This window comes from Ovis aries, chromosome 7 (genome assembly GCF_016772045.2).
Source record: "Ovis aries strain OAR_USU_Benz2616 breed Rambouillet chromosome 7, ARS-UI_Ramb_v3.0, whole genome shotgun sequence".
Classification (NCBI taxonomy): domain Eukaryota; kingdom Metazoa; phylum Chordata; class Mammalia; order Artiodactyla; family Bovidae; genus Ovis; species Ovis aries.
In genome coordinates, this window is record NC_056060.1 from 44605059 (window position 1) to 44624716 (window position 19658).

Below are 19658 nucleotides of genomic sequence, written 5' to 3' on the forward strand. Positions count from 1 at the left end.
GTTACCCCACCACTGCCAAGGTCACATGGAAAGCGTGGCTTTTCTTAAAAACAACATACATCAAGAAACAGCCAAAAGCAAGATGTATTTCTCAAGGAAAGGGTTACTAGGAACTGCTCATATTTCACACAAATCATTTTAATTGTTCAAATGACAGCTGACTAGCCAGAATCCCTCTTTGGGCTCTAGTTAAACTTATTTAAAAGGTACTGCTACACCACAGGTGTTTACTGGAAAGCCTTTAGGATTTCCCTCCTGAATCCTTTCCAAACCAGTACTTTTTAGAGGGCTGATCCCTGGAAGTAGTTGGTTCTTTCACCTTCTTAAAGGCATAGTAGTATAAGCATGCCAGCCACAGGGGAGAGTCATTTTGGTTCCTTGTGTCTCCCAAGCTGCACTTCAACAGCTCTGCTTGAGCAGCAAATATGGGCAGAGCCGGGCCACTTCGCTGCTCCTCACGTGGGGTGGTAGGAGGCACCCCAGAATACAGGGTGGGTCCACAGGCATGCCTGCCTGCAGGGAGGGCTGTGGCTCACAGCCGGGTGTTCTGACAGCTGTTCCTCCAAGCTCCTCCCTTTCTGCCCCGTGGAGCTCAGCTCCTCCACAGCCTCTGACCGGCACGGCTGCCAAAAGGAAACGTGTGATTTGGGAACTGGAGACAAAACCATTTGGGCTTCAGGCGTCTCTGTCTTCAGTTTTAGAAGACTGATAGAAACAGGCAAATGAGTAACAGAAAAACAATGGGTGTGGACACACGGTGGTTCTCACAGGAGCTTACTGTAAAGCAGGTATTGACTCTTTAACAGTGGCACTTGTTTCCCTGTTTGATCCTTTGCTCAGAGCCCCAAGCCTGGTTCCTCAGGGTAGTCTGGCTCTGATGGAGGCAAGCAGACCTCATTCTCATAAAATCAGCGTCAAGGAAGGACATGACGAAGTCACGCAGTGCGGGTGAGCTCCCATGGGACCTGACTGTGCCACTGGATGACCTGCTGCCGCCAACCCTGCCCCTCCAGGTCATTCTGTCTGGGCCCAGGTGTACCAGCAGCCCTCGGTGATGAGAGGCTCATAGAAACCTGCTACCTGTTGACTCATTCCAAAGGCCCATAGCTTGAGCAAGTACATCATCACTTAACTTAGCTCCACTGAAAGAGGTTCGGAAATAATAGTCAACCGAGAAGAGACCAGATCTTTAATGATACTTTCCATGAAACAGTTCAGGTAGGTGAAGCAGAAAAGGGCTGTGATTACAACTTAAATCAGTCACTTGCACAAGTAATCCTCTCAGCATCATACAAACTAGGCTTCAGTGGAAATGATTACCTCTCACACAACCAACACTTGCAGAGGGAAGTCTGCAGTCCATCGCAGTCAGACCTGAGGGGGAAGGTCCTCACCCAGCGAGGTGATGCACAGACCTTGGGCTACAGCATGACGCCACCCACTCCCACTCCTTCCTGCACTGTGGGCACCCTCCTGCGGCCACGCTCTGGTCCCCTCTTATCTGTTCCTGGCTGCAGAAACAGACTCTGCTCAGGAGCTTCTCCAGGGCCCACGAGAAGAGGCCACTTCAGCTACAAAGGGAACGTGAGAGTTTAGGGGGTGGCAGAGGTGGAAGTGGGATAAGTATATCTAAACAGACGTATGTACACACACTAAACCAATGAAGGAGAGGTTTGGCTTTAAGAAATAAATATGTCCCCAACCCTAGAAACCAAGCTGCTGAGTAGGTTCCACAGGTGAGATGCACATTTAACACTTAACCAGGGCCCATACACTTTACTGGTTTAATTCCATTACATTTGTCATCACTAGACACTGAGTAGAATACAGTGGATAAGCAAAGGTTTTCTCCACCATGGAGAGAGATTTGTGTTGCCACAAACTGTTTCTTTCACCCACCTGTGTGGGAGGACTTCTGAGGAAGCTTTGTTCCGAGGAGCCCTGTGCCTCAGCATGAGGCCCTGCCTCAACACTGCTCTCTGAGTGGGAAGCCACACGTGCTAGAGGCAACACGGCGCCAGGGAACAGCCCTGAAGAGCACGAAGGTCAGCTTTCGAAGTAGGCGTGATAAGGCTGCACAGTTAGATTTTCAAAATAGAAACAGGCACATTTACATCACTGGTGTTCAAGTGCACAGTTCACATGGATCCAGTCGCTTTTCCAAAGAACCTTCATGGTATCCTTCAGGCATGTCTGCTCTAGTAAAATGGAGAGAGAAACACTGCAAAATTCAAGAGAGGAGGTGTCTTCATCTCCTAGGTCAACAGTGTTGCCTGTGTGAGGACCACTTTCCCCAACATAGTAGTCTAGTCTGTTGTAAGTTCCATTTGGTAGAAAGGCCATTTTCCCCCATCAACACTGCTCGAGGCTTTCTTGTTGGAATTGTAACTGAGGCCCACGCAGTGATCTAAGTGCAAATGTTAGAAGTTACAGCTGTGTATCTTCTAAGCAAAAGAGACTGGATTCATAGGAGCGAGGTCAGAGGAGATGCACGTTTCTAGTTCAGTGACGTGATATTAATGTACTGATACAGTAGATCAAATTATGTGAGACTGTCATTTCTGCAGTTCAAAAAGTTGTGGCTCGAAGTATGTAATTTACCATTGTAAACTGTTTTAAATACATGTTTTCCTCTTGGTTTTATCTTCTGGGCTCTCTTTAAGTTGTAAGATTACATGGTGGCAAAGCTTTTTTCTCGGCAGTGAAACTAGCCCAGCAGTGTCAGAGAGCTCCGCACACAGGTGGACCGTCCAGCCCTGGGTGGTCCTGTGCCCAGTGGCTGCTGAGAGCTTCAACCATGACCAGTGTGACTGAAGAACTGAGTTTTCAATATATTTTTAATTAAAATCAACACTTAACTATACGTGGCCAGTGACCACTGTATTGGACAGTAGATGTTCAGACATAATTTGCTCCTAGTTATTTTAAACAGTTTAGCAGGTGTGTTCTGCTCTGAGAAAATGTGGGATTTTTCCAGCTAATATTAAAGTGGGAATGGAGCAGCTCTGCTCCCGCAGCTTCAAATATCCAAGCTAGGGGGGGTGCCACTCAACTTTCTTTTACATCCATACACTTAAAATCTGGACCATTTTTTTTAACAGAAAAAAATAATATGAGAAAGTCTGATTGGCTGGCTTAACATAAACTGCATTCTGCACCCCCGTAAGAACTTGTAGAGAACTGGGATGGGAGGAAAATACCGACTGGAACAAACAGCGAGCATGAAAATGGGCGTGTTCCTCTTGCACAGGCCCAGCCGGAGCTCCCTCCTCTCACTAATTTGTACGCTGTGCACCAGCACCCCAAGACCAGCAGGCTGGCTGAAACACTTCTGGAAAGCACAGCACCCCAAGACCAGCAGGCTGGCTTGAAAACACTTCTGGAAAGCACAGGAAGCTTCATTAGATGGGATTCTGGTTCCAGATTTCAATTTGAATTAAAGCTAAGTAGTGCTGGTGCCTACCCACTCCAGTGTTCTTGCCTAGAGAATCCCAGGGATTGGGGAGCCTGGTGGGCTGCCGTCTATGGGGTCGCACAGAGTCGGACACGACTGAAGCGACTTAGCAGCAGCAGTGCTGGTGCGTACTTTTCTTGAAAACAATTTTAAAAGGCTGCTAACCTAAACAAGAAAAACTCTACTTATTCAAAGTGAAGCTATTTTCATTTGCTCTGCTATGAGGATAGGCCAGTGAGAGCTTTAAAGAGTTGTCAAAACTTAAAAGACTTTAGTTTCCTCCTGTGGACTCCACAGTGTTCCCGAAGTTTAGGTGATGGTCGGAATCAACTTTGGAAGGTAGCATCTCAACCTCTGGTGGCTAAGTAAGAAGCAGGACTAGAGTGGACATGCAGTTAACCCCAGTGCTACAACCAATGGGGGAATTAGGTGCTGACTCAAAAAGGCAAACAACACTACAGTTTCTTCACACTGGATAAATAATGCTTGGATAACATGTAGCTGAGTCACAGAATTTTTGGAACACTTTTAAGTGTATTTGGTCTTATTTGGACCGTTCAGTACCCCTATCTCCTCTATGAAAGTGCCCCCAAACCAAAAAAAAAAAAAAGTAATTCTTGAATTTGCAATGTAGGTATAACTGAATCAACCGATTTATTTAGTTAGTGCTGATAAACAGCACCTTTGAGAGAGATCAAGAGCAGCAGTCACCTGGTCTATTTAATGATGCCCTTCCTGTTCTCTTTTACAAGCAGAAAGAATGATTACTGAGCAGTCACTGAACTCTTGTGAGCCACAGATTTATGTGCACACATGATACTTGGTTTAGAGCCAGCCTGATCTCCCTTGGATCTGTGAGAAGGCAGTAGGTGGTTACATTGCTCTTCACAGTCGGGAACATCTCTCGCTTTCAGCATATGAGAGTAACAAAGCATTGACGTAAATGTGCCTCAAAGTGAGAACTGAACATTAATATAAAAAAGTCAAATAGAACTAAGTTCTTGAAACTACATATAAAAACTGAATTATTACAACTAAAGCAGCAAATCAAAATATCTGCTGAGGTTTTCTGGTAGAACTAAAAACAAAAAAAATTAGTTGGTGCCCATGTTCAATAAGTCACTACCATTGACAAAATAAAACTAAACCCAAAACAGGAAACTGAAAAGTGCATAATGAAATTAAATCTTGGATCAAGTATTTATGGAAAATTGGAAACGTCTGTCCGGCATAGTTGACGAATAATGATTTGGAGGAGGTATTAAAGTTTGTCCGATCCAGCTTTGGCCTGGCGTTCCACATAAAAAAGGATGTAGGCCTTGGCCTTCACCACGGTGTCTTCATCAGTCAGTGTTACAGTACTGTCATTGAAATGGAACCAGCGGCCTTCGTGAGTTGCGTATGCTGTGTAATGTCCAGAACCGACCCTGTAAAGAAAGGTCAAATGATCAAAGAAAAAGTCTACGGAAGTCACACAAGAATCTGTGCAACCATATAAAATACTAGAAGGACACTAAATTTTAATAAGTACTGTATGGAATAAATTCTAGAGATTTGTAGTTTAAGACAGCTGATTAAGCTCACATGTTTATCTTCTTGAAACCCATCGAAATGACAAGGACTATAGTGACACCGGAAAACAGGGAAGAGTGCCATGGACTGACCAGAAGCTGAAGATTTTCTGGAGCACACAAAGCTGTGTTTACACGGCACTGGATTAACAGAAACTAAACATCAAAGGAGCTTAACAAGCAGAGGTCAGGGCCTATGGAAACATGGAAAACTTAGGACCAGATTTCCCATCAGTCTTAGAAGAAACCTGAGCATAGGACAGAAATCTGCCTCCAGGGAAGCACTTTCTTTCCGACTTTGACCATCAAAGGCTTTTCTTTCTCAGCATGACCCACCAACTCACACATGGAGCCCCAGAGTCAGTCCTCCTGGTTAGGAGAAAGCCTTTAGACAGAACAAAGACCTTCACAAACTGCTAGAAAAACCCTTAAAACATTTCATGAGCTGAAGACACCAGACTAAGAGTAACTCTGTCAACTACCAAACAAATACTTCTCAAGTCATTTCTTAAGTCCAAAGAAAAAAACAAGCAAATGAGAATCAGACGTGTAATGGACTTATCATTTATAACTATGAATGGTGAGGTCAACAGAGCAATATGTACAAAGTTCAGAGGGAAGAGGATTTTCAACATGGATAGTGGCTTGCCAGCTCTGAAGCTAAAACAAACATCCTCAAGCAGACCAGAAAAAGGAAGGAATATACCCCTAATACAGGCTTTCAAGGGAAAAAAGTAATCAAGAATGTTACATAACAAAATAAATGTACCATTAAAGTAGAGAACATGAAGTTTATTCTAAATAATACCTGTTTCCCTCCATTTAAATATCAATTGGCCAAGGAAATCAGCAGTCTTTTGGAGTAATGACTACTCAGGATTTTGTGGACAATAGACTAGTGAATGCTGGGCTCAAATGAACCTTTCTCCATTTTGCTTTCGTGTGCCTTCTCTTCATGCTTTGCAACGTATCTCAGGAATACGCTTTCCCACCAAGACTGAAGGAAAGTTCTACCAGTCACTCAGTTGTGTCCAACTCTTTGCAACCCCATGAACCGCAGCATGCCAGGCTTCCCTATCCTTCACTATCTCCTGGAGTTTGCTCAAACTCATGTCCATTAAGTCAGTGATGCCATCCAACCATCTCATATCTGTTGCCCTCTTCTCTTGCCCTCAGTCTTCCCCAGCATCAGGGTCTTTTCCAGTGAGTCAGTTCTTTGTATCAGGTGGCCAAAGTACTGAAACTGAAGTTTCAGCTTCAGCATCAGTCATTACAGTGAATATTCAGGGTTTATTTCCTTTAGGATTGACTGCTTTGATTTCCCTGCTGTCCAAGGGACTCCCAAGAGTCTTCTCCAGCACCACAGTTCAAAAGCATCAATTCTCTGTTGTTCAGCCTTGTTTATGGTCCAGCTTTCACATCTGTACATGACTACTGGAAAAACCATAGCTTTGACTATACAGACCTTTGTTGGCAAAGCGACGTCTCTGCTTTTTAATACACTCTCTAGGTTGATCATGGCTTTTCTTCCAAGGAGCAAGCATCTTTAAATTTCATTGCTGCAGTCACCGTCTACAGTGATTCTGGAGCCCAAGAAAATAAAGTCTGTCACTGTTTCCATTTTTTCCCCATCTATCTGCCATGAAGTGATGGGACCGGATGCCATGATCTTCGTTTTCTGAATGTTGAGTTTTAAGCCAGGTTTTTCACTCTCCTCTTTCACCTTCAAGAGGCTCTTTAGTTCCTTTTCGCTTTCTGCCACAAGGGTGGTATCATTTGCATATCTGAGGTTGTTGTTATTTCTCCAGGCAATCTTGATTCCAGGCTGGGCTTTATCCAGCCCAGCATTTTGCAGGGAGGCCTGGCGTGCTGCGATTCATGGGGTCACAAAGAGTCAGACACGACTGAGCGACTGAACTGAACTGACTCTGCATACAAGTTAAATAAACAGGGTGACAACATACCAGCCTTGACGTACTCCTCTCCCAATTTTGAACCAGTCAGTTGTTCCATGTCCAGTTCTAACTGTTGCTTCTTGACCTGCATACAGGTTTCTCAGGAGACAGGAAAGGTGGTCTAGTATTCCCATCTCTTTAAGAATTTTCCACAGTTTGTTGTGATCCACACAGTCAAAGGCTTTAATGTAGTCAATGAAGCAGTAGTAGATGTTTTTCTGGAACTCTCCTGCTTTCTCTATGATCCAACGGATGCTGTCAATTTGATCTTTGGTTCCTCTGCCTTTTCCAAATCCAGCTTGTACAGCTGGATAGTCTTGGTTCACGTATTGTTGAAGCTTAGCTTGAAGAGTTTTGAGCATTATCCTACCATGTGAAATGAGCACAATTGTGCGGTAGTTTGAGCATTCTTTGGCATTGCCCTTCTTTGGGACTGTAATGAAAACTGACCTTTTGCAGTCCTGTGGCCACTGCTGGGTTTTCCAAATTTGTTGCCATACTGAGTGTAGCACTTTCAGAGCATCATCTTTTAGGATTTGAAATAACTCAGCTGGAATTCCATCATCTCCACTAACTTTGTTCTTAGTAATGCTTCCTAAGGCCCACTTGACTTCACACTCTAGGATGCCTGGCTCTGGGTGAGTGATCACACCATTGTGATTGTCCAGGTCATTAATACCATTTTTGTACAGTTCTTCTGTGTATTCTTGCCACCTCTTCTTAATATCTTCTGCTTCTGTTAGGTCCGTACCATTTCTGTCCTTTATCGAGCCCATCTTTGCATGAAATGTTCCCTTGGTAGCTCTAATTTTCTTGAAGAGATCTCTAGTCTTTCCCATTCTGTTGTTCTCCTCTATTTCTCTGCATTGCTCGCATAAGGCGGCCTTCTTCTCCCTCCTTGCTATTCTTTGGAACTCTGCATTCAGACAGGTGTATCTTTCTCTTTCTCCTTTGCCTTTGCCTCTCTTCTTTTCTCAGCTGTCTGTAAGACCTCCTCAGACAGCCATTTTGCCCTGTTGCATTTCTTTTTCTTGGGGATGGTTTTGATCACTGCCTCCTGTACAACGATAGTTCTTCAGGCACTCTGTCCAGATCTAATCCCTTGAATCTATTTGTCACTTCCACTGCAAGGGATTTGATTTAGGCCATACCTGAATGGCCTAGTAGTTGTCCCTATTTACTTCAGTTTAAGTCTGAATTATGCAATAAGAAGCTCATGATCTGAGCCACGGTCAGCTCTCAGTCTTGTTTTTGCTATTTAGAGCTTCTCTATCTTCAGCTGCAAAGAATATAATCAATCTGATTTCAGGACTGACCATCTGGTGATGTCCATGCGTAGAGTTGTCTCTTATGCTGTTGGAAGAGGATGTTTGCTATGACCAGAGCGTTCTCTTGACAAAACTGTTAGCCTTTGCTCTGGTTCATGTTGTACTCCAAAGCCATGCTCTGGTTCATGTTGTACTCCAAAGCCAAATCTGACTGTTACTCCTGGTATCTCTTGACTTTCTACTTTTGCATGATGAAAAGGACATCTTCTTTTGGTATTAGTTCTAGAAGGTCTTATATGTCTTCGTAGAACTGTTCAACTTCATCTTTTCCAGTGTTAGTGGTTGGGACATAGACTTGGATTACTGTGATTTGAATGGTTTGCCTTGGAAACAAACCGAGATCATTCTGTCATTTTTGAGATTGCACCCAAGTACTGCATCTTGGACTCTTGTTGACTGTGAGGGTTATTTCATTTCTTCTAAGGGGTTCTTGCTCACAGTAATAGATATAATGATCATCTGAATTAAATTTGTCTATTTTTGTCCATTTTAGTGAATGAATGTCAATCTGTTGTAGAGGGAGCTGGGAGAGAGTTACTGAGAGTGGTACAAAACTGCAGGTCTTTACTGCCCTATTCCCAACCCCAAGAGAGCCCGCTGGCATACTCACCCAGAGCCATGGTGCACCACCACAGCAGCAAGGTCGTACAGGCAGTTCTCTGGGCCACTGTTCTCGGGCTACAGATCAGGGGAGAAGGTATCCCAGGACTGAGTTAGGAGCAGTGGTCAATGACATCAGCATCTCCCTACCTCAATGACCTCCACCCTCTCTCCGTGAAAACTTAATTTTACTAACAAACGTAATTACGTTACCTCTAGTAAGTAGCATTTCATGTCTAGGCCTCGCAGGGGAAATTCTACATATGTATCAACTTTGTTTCTTAAATATGCTGTCCAATGAAATCTTTTCAAATGTAAGCATAGCACCTGGATGAGAAATAAAGACAAAAACTATAAACAAGCACTTAATTTACCTTTCAATCAAAATTAACTACTTGATGGTACTAATATCTCTTAGATAATATTTTAGGCAGTCTATCAGTTTTCCTTTTGATCTTGATATTGGTTTCTTCCATGAATACCTTTTTATGATACTGTGATTTATAATGTGTTTAGTTTTGTCTCCTTTCCTGACACAAGATCCTAAAAGCCTTGAAATTTCCCAAGTGAAGAGAGCCACACAGAGGGATCTTTTGTTATGTTAGTGAGGTATGGGGGCTTGTTGCCAAGAGAACCAATCAAGAAACTGAGTTAAAACTTTCAGTCCTACCTCCCTGACCCCCAAGAGGGGAGAGGCACTGGAGGTCGACCGATCAGCCGTGGCCAGTGATTTAATCAGTCGTGTCTGTCTAATGAAGCCCAAAGGACAAGGTTTGGAGTGCTTCCAGGTTGGGGAACCAGAGCTCTTCCACGTGCCCCAAATTCCATGAGGACAAAAACTCCTTTGTTTAGGACTTTGCCCTTTCTATCTCTTCATCTGGTTGTTGATTTGTATCCTTTAACATCCTTTGTCGTGAATTGATAATCTGGTGAGCAGACAGGTTTCCTGGGTTCTGTGAGCTGCTGTAGCAAATTAATGGAACCCAAGAAGGGACGAGGGTCATGGGGACCTCTGATTTCTACCTAGTCGGTCACGAGGAGGAGTGACAATGGGGACACGTGACTGATGTCTGAAGTCCAAGCAAGGAGTCGTAGGAGCCCTCAGTTTGCAGTTGTCCCTTCAGAAGCCTAAGCCCAAAGTAACAGCCTGGGCTTGTGATGACCTCTGATGTAGAGGGGATCTTGTGGGACTGAGTGCCTTTACCCGTGGAATCTGATGCTCTCTCTGAGTAAAGAGTGTCAGAATGGAGTTGAATTGTATGTAGGACACCCATGGTGTCACAGAACTGCATGTTGGTGGTGTGGTGGGGAAACCCCACCCGTCACGCTCTGTAAATAGTGATCAGGACATATTTACTTATGAATTCATAAAGGGCTTAGTTTTATTGAAAACCCTAGAGACCAATGCAGATTATATAAATATAAAGTTAGAAAAATAATTTGTCTTCCAACCAATCATAAGTATTTTCCCCCTCAAAACTGCATTATAACTTGAAATGCAACACTTGCCTTGGGTAGTTTTTGAATCCAAAACTTCTTAGTGGACTTTTGCTTCTTCTTGCACTTGTGGCACATATATAACTCTGTCTCATCAAGTTCTTCTAAGTCAGTAAAACTGCGAAGACAATCTAAAACAAAATTGATTTTGGCAGCATTAAATGAGGATGCCTTTTACAGAGGAAGTGTACTGTAGGGAAAAAAAGACTATGAACTTTGAAATTGAACAATTCGGGTTCAGATCTCAGCTTTATTAGCTATGTGACCTTAGAAGAGTCAGCTTTTCTCTCGCAAAATGGAGACCCTCAAAAAAGTCTACATTGAAGAACTGTTGTGAAGAAGAGAAGTAACATGTATAATGTGCCTGGCATCATGTCTAACGTCTGGTGATGATCAGTTCATGACAAATGATATTATTGTAGTTGGGTTTACTATTATTAGTAAAAGAAGTAATCTGAATAATTCTGACAGAAGTGGTTCCCTAATGAAATCAAGGTTCAAACAGCAGTTTTCTCTCAAGGTCTTATATAACAAAGGACAGAACCCCAAGTTCATAAAAAAGTCAAATTTAGATCAAATGTTTCACAGTCAGAATTTATTCAAAAATAAACATAGATTACAAAAGGCTTCATCACTGACCTTCCTACAATATCACCAATGAATCCTTTGTTTCACACTCTACTCAAAATCCTGTGAGATGGACCATAGGTATATTTTTTCCTTTCAAAGATTTAACTGCATCATCTGGGGTTTAGTAAACTTTGGCCCCAAGCCAAACCCAGCCACCTGATTCTGTAAATAAAGCCTGGGATATAATCACACCTACTCATTTATACACTCTCTGGCTGTTTTTACACTACAGCAGCAGACCCGAGCAGCTGTGACACAGGCTTTATTTGTTGAAAAGCCTAAAATAATTACCATTTGGCCCTTTACAGAAAAAGTTTGCCGAATCCTGGCACAATCAGTAATATATTCAGAAATCCATATAAAATGAATGCATTGTTCTGTGAGAATTAATATACTATTTTTTTAGAGAAAAATATGCATGCCTTTGTATCCACCACTCTGGTAAGGATAGGCACTATCTCGTACTCGGGGAGCCAGAGTTTATGTGAGTGGCATCCCCTAGAGTTGTGGAGGGGGTGGCCAGCCCTGTTCAGAGCTTCCTAGGTGCCTCTTCCCAATCAGCGCCCCCACTCCACCCCCGAAGTACTCACTATCCCAACTTTTGTTCAGTCATTTCTTGGCTTGTCTTTATAGATCATATATAACGCCTTTATACATCTTTAAAACAGTATGATGCTTGGTTTGAGAAGTTGGTTGGGTCGCAAGCACAAACAGCATATAAGGAAAGGCAACATTGTACTCAAGAGTCTTCAGGTCATAGTCAACCTTGGCATTACAGAGAGTATAAGGAAGAGCCCCTTCAGGGAAGTTAGTGGGGCAAAGTCTAGCAGGATTTATGAATGGGCCAGATTCTACACAGACCAACATGTGTCCAGAGGACCCATGTGTTTTTTTTTTTTTTAAGCATACTTTTTAAAACTATAACATCAGTTTCAAGTATTTATATATATTGTGAAATGATCACAATAAATCTAGTTACAGTTAGTCACCATAAGTTACAAATTTGTTTCTTCTGATGACAGCTTATAAGATTTATTCTTAGTGACTTCCAAATATGCAATAAAGTATTAACTGTAGTTAGCATGCTATTCATTACATCCCCATGACTTACAAGTGCAAAATCGTACTTTTTGACTCCCTTTACCCATTTTACCGACCCCACGCCCTGGATCCCGGCATCTACCAATCTGTTATCCTTATATATGAACTTATTTTTGTTTTTTAAATTCCGTTAAGTGAGGTTGTGACTCATTGGAAAAGCCTCTGATGCTGGGAGGGGTTGGGGGCAGGAGGAGAAGGGGACAACAGAGGATGAGATGGCTGGATGGCATCACTGACTCGATGGACGTTGAGTCTGAGTGAACTCCGGGAGTTGGTGATGGACAGGGAGGCCTGGCGTGCTGCAGTTCATGGGGTCTCAAAGAGTCGGACACGACTGAGCGACTGAACTGAAGTGAGGTCATATGGCATTTGTTTTTCTCTGACTTACTTCACGTAGCAGAGTACCCTCAAGACCCATCCATGTTGTCCCAAATGACAAGATTTCTTTTTCATGACTGAATTATATTCCACTGTGCACGTGAGTATGAGAGAGTGTGTGCGTGTTATCACAGTTTCTTTACCCATTCATCCATCACTGGACGCTGCATCTTGGCTATTCTAAGTGCTGCTGCAATGAACATGAAGGTGTGTGTATCTTTTGAAATTAGTGCTTTTGTTTTCTTTGGAAAAATACCCAGCAGTGGAGCTGCTAGGTCATATGGTGGTTCTGTCTGTAATTTTCTGAGGAGCCTCCATACTGCTTTCTGTAGTGGCTACACCAGTTTACAATCCCACAAACAGTGAGTGAGGGCTCCCTTTCTCCACACCCTCCTCAACACGTTAGTTTCTGTCTTCTTGATAACTGCCACTCTTATAGGTGTGAGGTGGTATTCGATTTGTGGTCTTGATTTTTATTTCCCTGATCATTAATGATGTTGAGCATCTATTCATATACCTGTTGGCCCTCTGTTTGTCTTTGGGAAAATGTCCATTCAGATCTGCTCATTTCTTACAGCTGACTCCACTTATATGCAGATACTTTTTAGTAGCAAATGCCCCCCACTCCAGTACTCTTGCCTGGAAAATCCCACGGACGGAGGAGCCTAGAAAGCTGCGGTCCATGGGGTCGCTGAGGGTCGGACACGACAGAGCAACTTCACTTTCACTTTTCACTTTCATGCATTGAAGAAGGAAATGGCAACCCACTCCAGTGTTCTTGCCTGGACAATCCCAGGGACAGCGGAGCCTGGTGGGCTGCCATTTGTGGGGTCACACAGAGTCGGACACAACTGAAGTGACTTAGCAGCTACAATACTATACAGTCTGTGTCTGGTTGAACCCATAAAGCAGAACTGTGTATATGAAAGGCTGACTATAAATTACACATGAACTAACCCCCTCATTGTTCAAGGGTTGACTATAATCAGGTGTGTTTTTCCCTGCTATAGAGTTGTGCAAAATTTTTTAAATGTATTTTAGATATTAACTCCTTATCAGATACATGATCCAAATTCAGTAGGTTGCCTTTTCATTTTGTTGATGATTTCCTTTGCTTTACAGAAGCTTTTTATTTTAATGTGGTCCCACTTGCTTATTTTTCATTTTGTTACCTCTCATTTTGCAGTCAGATCCAAAAAATCATCACCAAGACTGATGTCAAGGAACTGACTGCATATGTTTTCTTCCAGGGATTTTAGGATTCAGGTCTTAATGTTCAATTCTTTAATCCATTTTGAATTAATTGGTGTTTAAGTTAATGGTCCAATTTCCTTCTTTTACATATGGCTGTCCAGTTCTCCAGACACCATTTTATGGAAGAGACCATCCTTTCTCCATTGTGCATTCTTGTCTCTGTTGTCATAAATTAACTGACCCATGTATACATGATTTACTTCTCGGTTCTCTATTTTGTTCCCTTGATCTGTACATCTGTTTTTGTGTGAATGCTATACTATTTTGATGACCGTAGCTTTGAATTATAATTTGAAGGCAGGGAGCATATAATACTTCCAGCTTTTTCTTTTCTCTCAAGAGTGCTTTGGCTATTTGGGGTTGTCTGTGGTTCCACACAAATCTTAGAATTATTTGTTCTAGTTCTGTGAATGATGCTACTGGTATTGGTTGTAATGTTTCCTCTTTCATTTCTGATTTTTATCTGTTTGAGTCCTCTTTTTTAAGATTGTTTTTAATATGCCTTTCATTTAGTCATTTATTTACTTGTCCGTGCCCCATGGCGTGCAGGATCTTCCCTAGCCAGATAGTGAGCCCATGCCCCGTACAGTAGAAGCACAGAGCCCTAACCACTGGACCGCCAGGGAATTCCCAGTCCTCTGTCTTTTTTGCTTGGTAAATCACAGCTAAAGGTTTGGCAGTTTAGTTTATCTTTCCCAAGAATCAGCATTTAATTTTAATGATCTTTTCTACTGTCTTTTTTGTCTCTATTTCATATATTTTTGCTCTGATCTTTGTTATTTCCTTCCTTCTAGTAACTCTGGATTTCATTTTTTGTTCTTTTTCTAGTCCCTTGAGGTATAAAGCTATGTTTTTCAAACTTTTTCTTGTTTCTTGAGGGTAGGCATTTATTGCTCTGAGCTTCCCCTGTAATGAGCTTCTCAGATGGAGCAGTGGTAGAGAATCTGCCTGCCAGCGCAGGAGACACAGGAGACACGGGTTTGATCCCTGGCTTGGGAAAATCCCCCAGCGAAGGGAACAGCAACCCACGCCAGTACTCTTGCCTGGGAAATCCTATGGACAGAGAAGCCTGACAGGCTGCAGTCCACAGGGTCACCGGGAGTCGGACACGGCTGAGCGTGCACGCACAGCCCCTCTGAGAGCTGCCTTTGCTGCACCCTGTGAGCTTGGCGTGCTGTATTTCCTTTCCCATTTCTCTGAAAGTCCTGTTTGACTTCTCTTCTGACTTCTTCTCTGAACCACCAGTTGTTCAGTAGCAAGTGGTTTTCAGCTCCACATATGTCACTTTCCCAATTTTCTTCTTGTAGTTGACTTCTATTTTCATACCATCATGGGTGTGAAAGATGTTTGATAGCATTCAGCCTCATTAAATTTATTAAGACTTGTTTGGTGAACTTCCTAGGGATCCAGTGGTTAGGAAGCCACACTTTCACTTCTGAGGACCCAGGTTTGTTCCCGGGTCCAGAACTAAGATCCCACGAGCTGTGTGATGTGGTGCAAAAAAAAACAAACCACAACTTGTCTTGTGGCCAAAAATGTGACCTGGGGAATATTCCTTGTGCCCTTAAGAATGTGTATTCTATTGCTTTTGTATGGAATGTTGTATGTCTGTCTGTTACATTTATGTGATCTAATGTATCATCTAAAGCCAGTGTTTCCTTATGGATTCTTTGTCTGGATGGTCTATGCACTGATGTAATTGGGGCATTAAAGTCCCCACTATCTATTGTATTGCTGTTTCTCACTTTAAGTCTGTTAATAGTTGCGTTATATAGTTATGTGTTCCTGCGTTGGGTGCCTAAATATTTACAAATGTCACACCCTCTTGTTGCGTTGACCCCTTTATCATTACATATCACCCGTCTTTGTCTCTTATTGCAGTCTTTGTTTTAAAATCCATTTCGTCTGATATGCCTACCCTAGCTTTCCTTTGTTTTCCATTTGCATGGAATGTATTTTTCTATCCTTCTACTTTCACTCTGAGTCCTTATCATCTGTAGTGAGTCTCTTCTAGATAGCATATACAAGGGTCTTGTTTTTTTAACCCATTCAGCTGCTCTGTCTCTTGACTGGAGAACTTAGTACATTTACATTTAATTTTTGACATAATTAACCACAATTATTGATGGGTATGTGCCGATTACTATTTTCTTAATTGTTTTCTGGCTGTTTTATATAGTTCCCCTCTGTTTTCTTGCTCTCTTCCTTTGTGGTTTGACGACTTTCTCTAGCGATATGCTTAAATTTCTTTCTCATCTTTTGTGTATTTACTATAGGTTTTTACTTTGTGGTTACCAGGAGGCTTACATATGAAAGAGTTAGAACTTTATAACAATCTATTTTAAGTTGATAATAAGTTAAAACACATTCTAAATTTCTTCCTGCCCACATTTAAGTCACATCCTTTTATACTGTACCTCCCTTAACTATTGCAGTTACAGTTATTTTTACTACTTCTGTCTGACCTTCATTCTAGTTTTATAAGTGATTAATCCACTCCTTTTACTATGTATTTACCTTTGACAGATTTACACTTTTGTATGTTTTGTAATTAGTGCCCCTTATTTTCATCTTAAAGAAGTTTCTTTAACACTTCTTATAAAGTTAGCTTAGTGGTGGTGAACTCCTTTAGCTTTTGCCGGTCTGGAAAACTCTATCTTGCCTTCAATTCTGAGTGATAAATAGGCCAGGTAGAATATTCTTGATAGAATTTCTTTTCTTTCAGCGCTTTGAGTATGTCGTGTTACTCCCTTCTGGCCTGCAAAGTGTCTGCTGAAAAATTAAGATTCTCTCCTTGTTTTTAACTTTTGACATTTTAAGTATAATGTGTCTTGGTAAATTCCTTTGGGTTCAGTATTTCTGGAAATCCCTGGGCTCCCTGGATCTGGATGTCACTTTTCTTCCCCAGATTAGGGGCATTTTCAGCAATTATGTCTTCAAATTTAAGTTTTCTGCTCCTTCCTCTCTCTACTCCTTCTGGCACTTCTATAATACAAATGTTCTGTGACTTCAATACTTGGTACTTTTATTTTCTATCTCTTTGTTGAAGTTCTGTTTGTTGACCCATTCTTCCCCTGAGACGGGTGAGTATCTTTATGACAATTATTTTGAACTCTAGCAGGTCAATTACTTATCCGTTTATTTAAGGTTGGTTTTTTTTTTTTTTAAATGAGGCTTTGTCTTGTTCTTTCATTTGGACCATAGTCCTTTTGCTTGACTCTGCGTATTAAATACAAGAGCCAACTCCCCAGTCTTGAAGGAGTTGATTTTGTGTAGGTGATGAACCTTACTGCTTAACCATGCTCTAGCTGTTGGCTGTCTTTCAAACCTTTCTGATTGTCTAAACAGCTGCCTATTTTATTGTTAATAGTTCTCAGGAGTTGAAGGTATGCCAAGGCCTGTCATTTTCCCAAAGGGAAAAATCTCAGGCAGCAGATTTTAAAGTATGCAAATATATACAGTCCTATGGGATCTGGAGGTGTCCCTCCCACCAGAGTCCAAAAAATTGGGGTCCAGACGAGAGTATAAACTTCTTTTCCAGAAGATACCAACGATCTATGAGATGGCCTCCCTGGCCTCTGTTTCCTGAGAGGACTTCTGTAAGCCCCTAGATGTACGTCAAACCAGAAGCCTGTGCCTCAGGCCAAAGCTCTAGATAGGGAGGCTGGCCATCTGCGCAGCGCCCTGGGGGTGGTGGCCTACACTGTTACAGTCCTGTGTGACCAAGGGACCCAAGCCCCCTCCCCCGGGCCTCTGGAGACAGGCAATCAAGAGGCAGCCCGTAGGCTGCAGCCACAAAAACAGGAGCAGCAGATGTGTGTGAAAGCTCCCCTCCAGGAGATACTGGAGCTGTGGAGCATGGCAAAAGAAGACCTCACTCACCGTCCACACTCTCTGGAATTGATTATGGTGAGCCTTAGATGTGTGTTTACTTAAAAGCCTACCCTTCAGGCTGCAGCTATGATGATGTGCTAATAGGCCTCTTTCAAAGAAAGGCTGAGCTCCTAGTCTGTTGCTTCTTGTGCCTAGAGGGGGTGGTTGTTTACAGTCCTGTGGGACCTGTGAGCATGACCCCTGCTGGCCACCAGTCAGGTGATACAAAGGTGTCCCCTGAAAGCAGCTACAAAAATCTGAGGGCCAGACAAGGGTGTAAGCCTCTTGCTGGAAGATACTGGTGACCTAGGGCAAGGCCAAAGGTGAGCACAAAGGTTGTGGCCACTGGCCTCCATTCTATGAGAGCAACTCTGCTGGCCCCTAGGACTGTGCCAGATTGGAGGCCTGCCCCTCAGGCCAAGGCTCCTGCACAAGCAATCTCAAGACTGGGTGGACTTCAGTCTGTGTTTCTGTGCAATGCTGTGGGGATGGCAGTTGGCCAAGAACTGTCTTTCCACTGTTAATAGTCTCACAGGGCCCAGGAATGCATGCCAGGTGATCAAGGGGCATCCCTAGGTGGGAGCTGACACGTGTAAAAGTTCCCTCCAGGAGATGCTGGTGCTCTGGAGTGTGGCAGGGGACAGCCCCAAGATGGTGCCTGCTGGCTGGAGCCCAACAGAAACAGAGTATAAAGATGCCCCCCCCCCGACCCCGCCAAGCAAAAACCACACAAAAAACACGGCATCTGCAGGGTCTACCAAGGCAGAAGAGCAAGAAGGTGGTGCCCTCCAGCCTGCATCCCTAGAGGGAACCCCAGCAGGCCCCTGCCTCTCAGGCTGACGCTTTAAGATCAGCAGATAAGCCTCAGAGGCAAGTCCTGGTGCTTTTCAAATGACTGCTTCAGTGTGGAGCCCTGAGAGCCTGTGCATGAGCCCTTTAAGAGCCACTTCCACGTCTCCTGGGTCTGGTGGATGCAAGCCCTGCTAGTGTTCAAAGCTAGATATTTTGAGGCCTTACCTCGCAGGTGCAGGCCTTAAAAGTTGGAGTGCCTGGGTGGGTTTCAAACCCTTCCCTCCTTACAAAGAAGCTCTGGGTGAGGGGTTATGGTGAGATTATGTCTCAGCCTTTCCTACCCACTACAATCTGGTTTCTTTCTTACTTGCCCAATGTGCAGGAGTCTGTTAGTTTTTAGGGTTTTTTCAAAGCAAATTGTTCCATACGTAGCTGGAATTTGCGCATCCATGGAAGAAGGTAAGCTCAGGATCTTCCTGTGTCACCACCTGGAGTTGGAACCCACCCTCATGCATTCGGTTTTCCTTTAAATTGAAGTATAGTTGATTTGCAATGTTGTATTAATTTCTGCTGTATAACAAAGTGATTCAGTTATATATATATATATATATTCTTTTTAAAAATACTTTTGCATTTTGGTTTGTCATAGGATGTTGAATATACAGTTCTCTGTCCTATGCATTAGGGCCTTGCTGTTTACCCATTCTGTATGCAATAGCTTTGCATCTGGGAAGCCCAACTTCCCCCTCCACCCTTGCCCCTGCTTTCTCCCCCTTGGCAGCCACAGGCGGGTCTGTGCTCTGTGAGGCTGTTTCTATTTCACAGGTAGGTTCCTTTCTGTCATATTTTAGATTCCACATGAGTGATACCATATAGCATTTGTCTCTCTCTTTCTGGCTTACTTCACTTAAAATGATCCATCTATGTCCCTGCAAATGGCATTATTTCATCCATTTTTATGTCTGGGTGGTGTTCCATTGTGTCTATGTACCACATCTTATCCATTCATCTCTCAATGACCATTTAGGTTATTTCCACATCTTGGCTATTGTGAACAGTGCTGCTGTGAATAGGGGTGCATGTATCTTTTTGGATTAGAGTTTTGTCTGAATATAGGTCCATGAGTGGGATTGCTGGACCATACAGCAATTCTATTTTTAGTTTTCTGAGAATACTCCATACTATTTTCCATAGCGGCTACACCAACTTACATTCCCAACAGTAT

General features: G+C 42.9%; 1 protein-coding gene across 16 annotated transcripts in view; it reads right to left on the bottom strand.

The window, feature by feature from the left end:
- Nucleotides 1–1174: 1174 nt before the first annotated feature.
- Nucleotides 1175–19658, bottom strand: part of USP3 (ubiquitin specific peptidase 3) — a 236728-nt gene continuing 218244 nt past the window's right edge. For all 16 annotated transcript variants that reach the window (XM_060417834.1, XM_042252354.1, XM_042252353.1 and 13 more), the window contains 4 exons: nt 10418–10536; nt 9122–9235; nt 8919–8986; nt 1175–4881 (listed from right to left, as the gene is read on the bottom strand). In XM_060417834.1, coding sequence (XP_060273817.1) covers nt 4716–4881; nt 8919–8986; nt 9122–9235; nt 10418–10536 — 467 coding nt within the window. In that variant the 3' untranslated portion in view covers nt 1175–4715. The remainder of the gene's footprint in view (nt 4882–8918; nt 8987–9121; nt 9236–10417; nt 10537–19658) is intronic.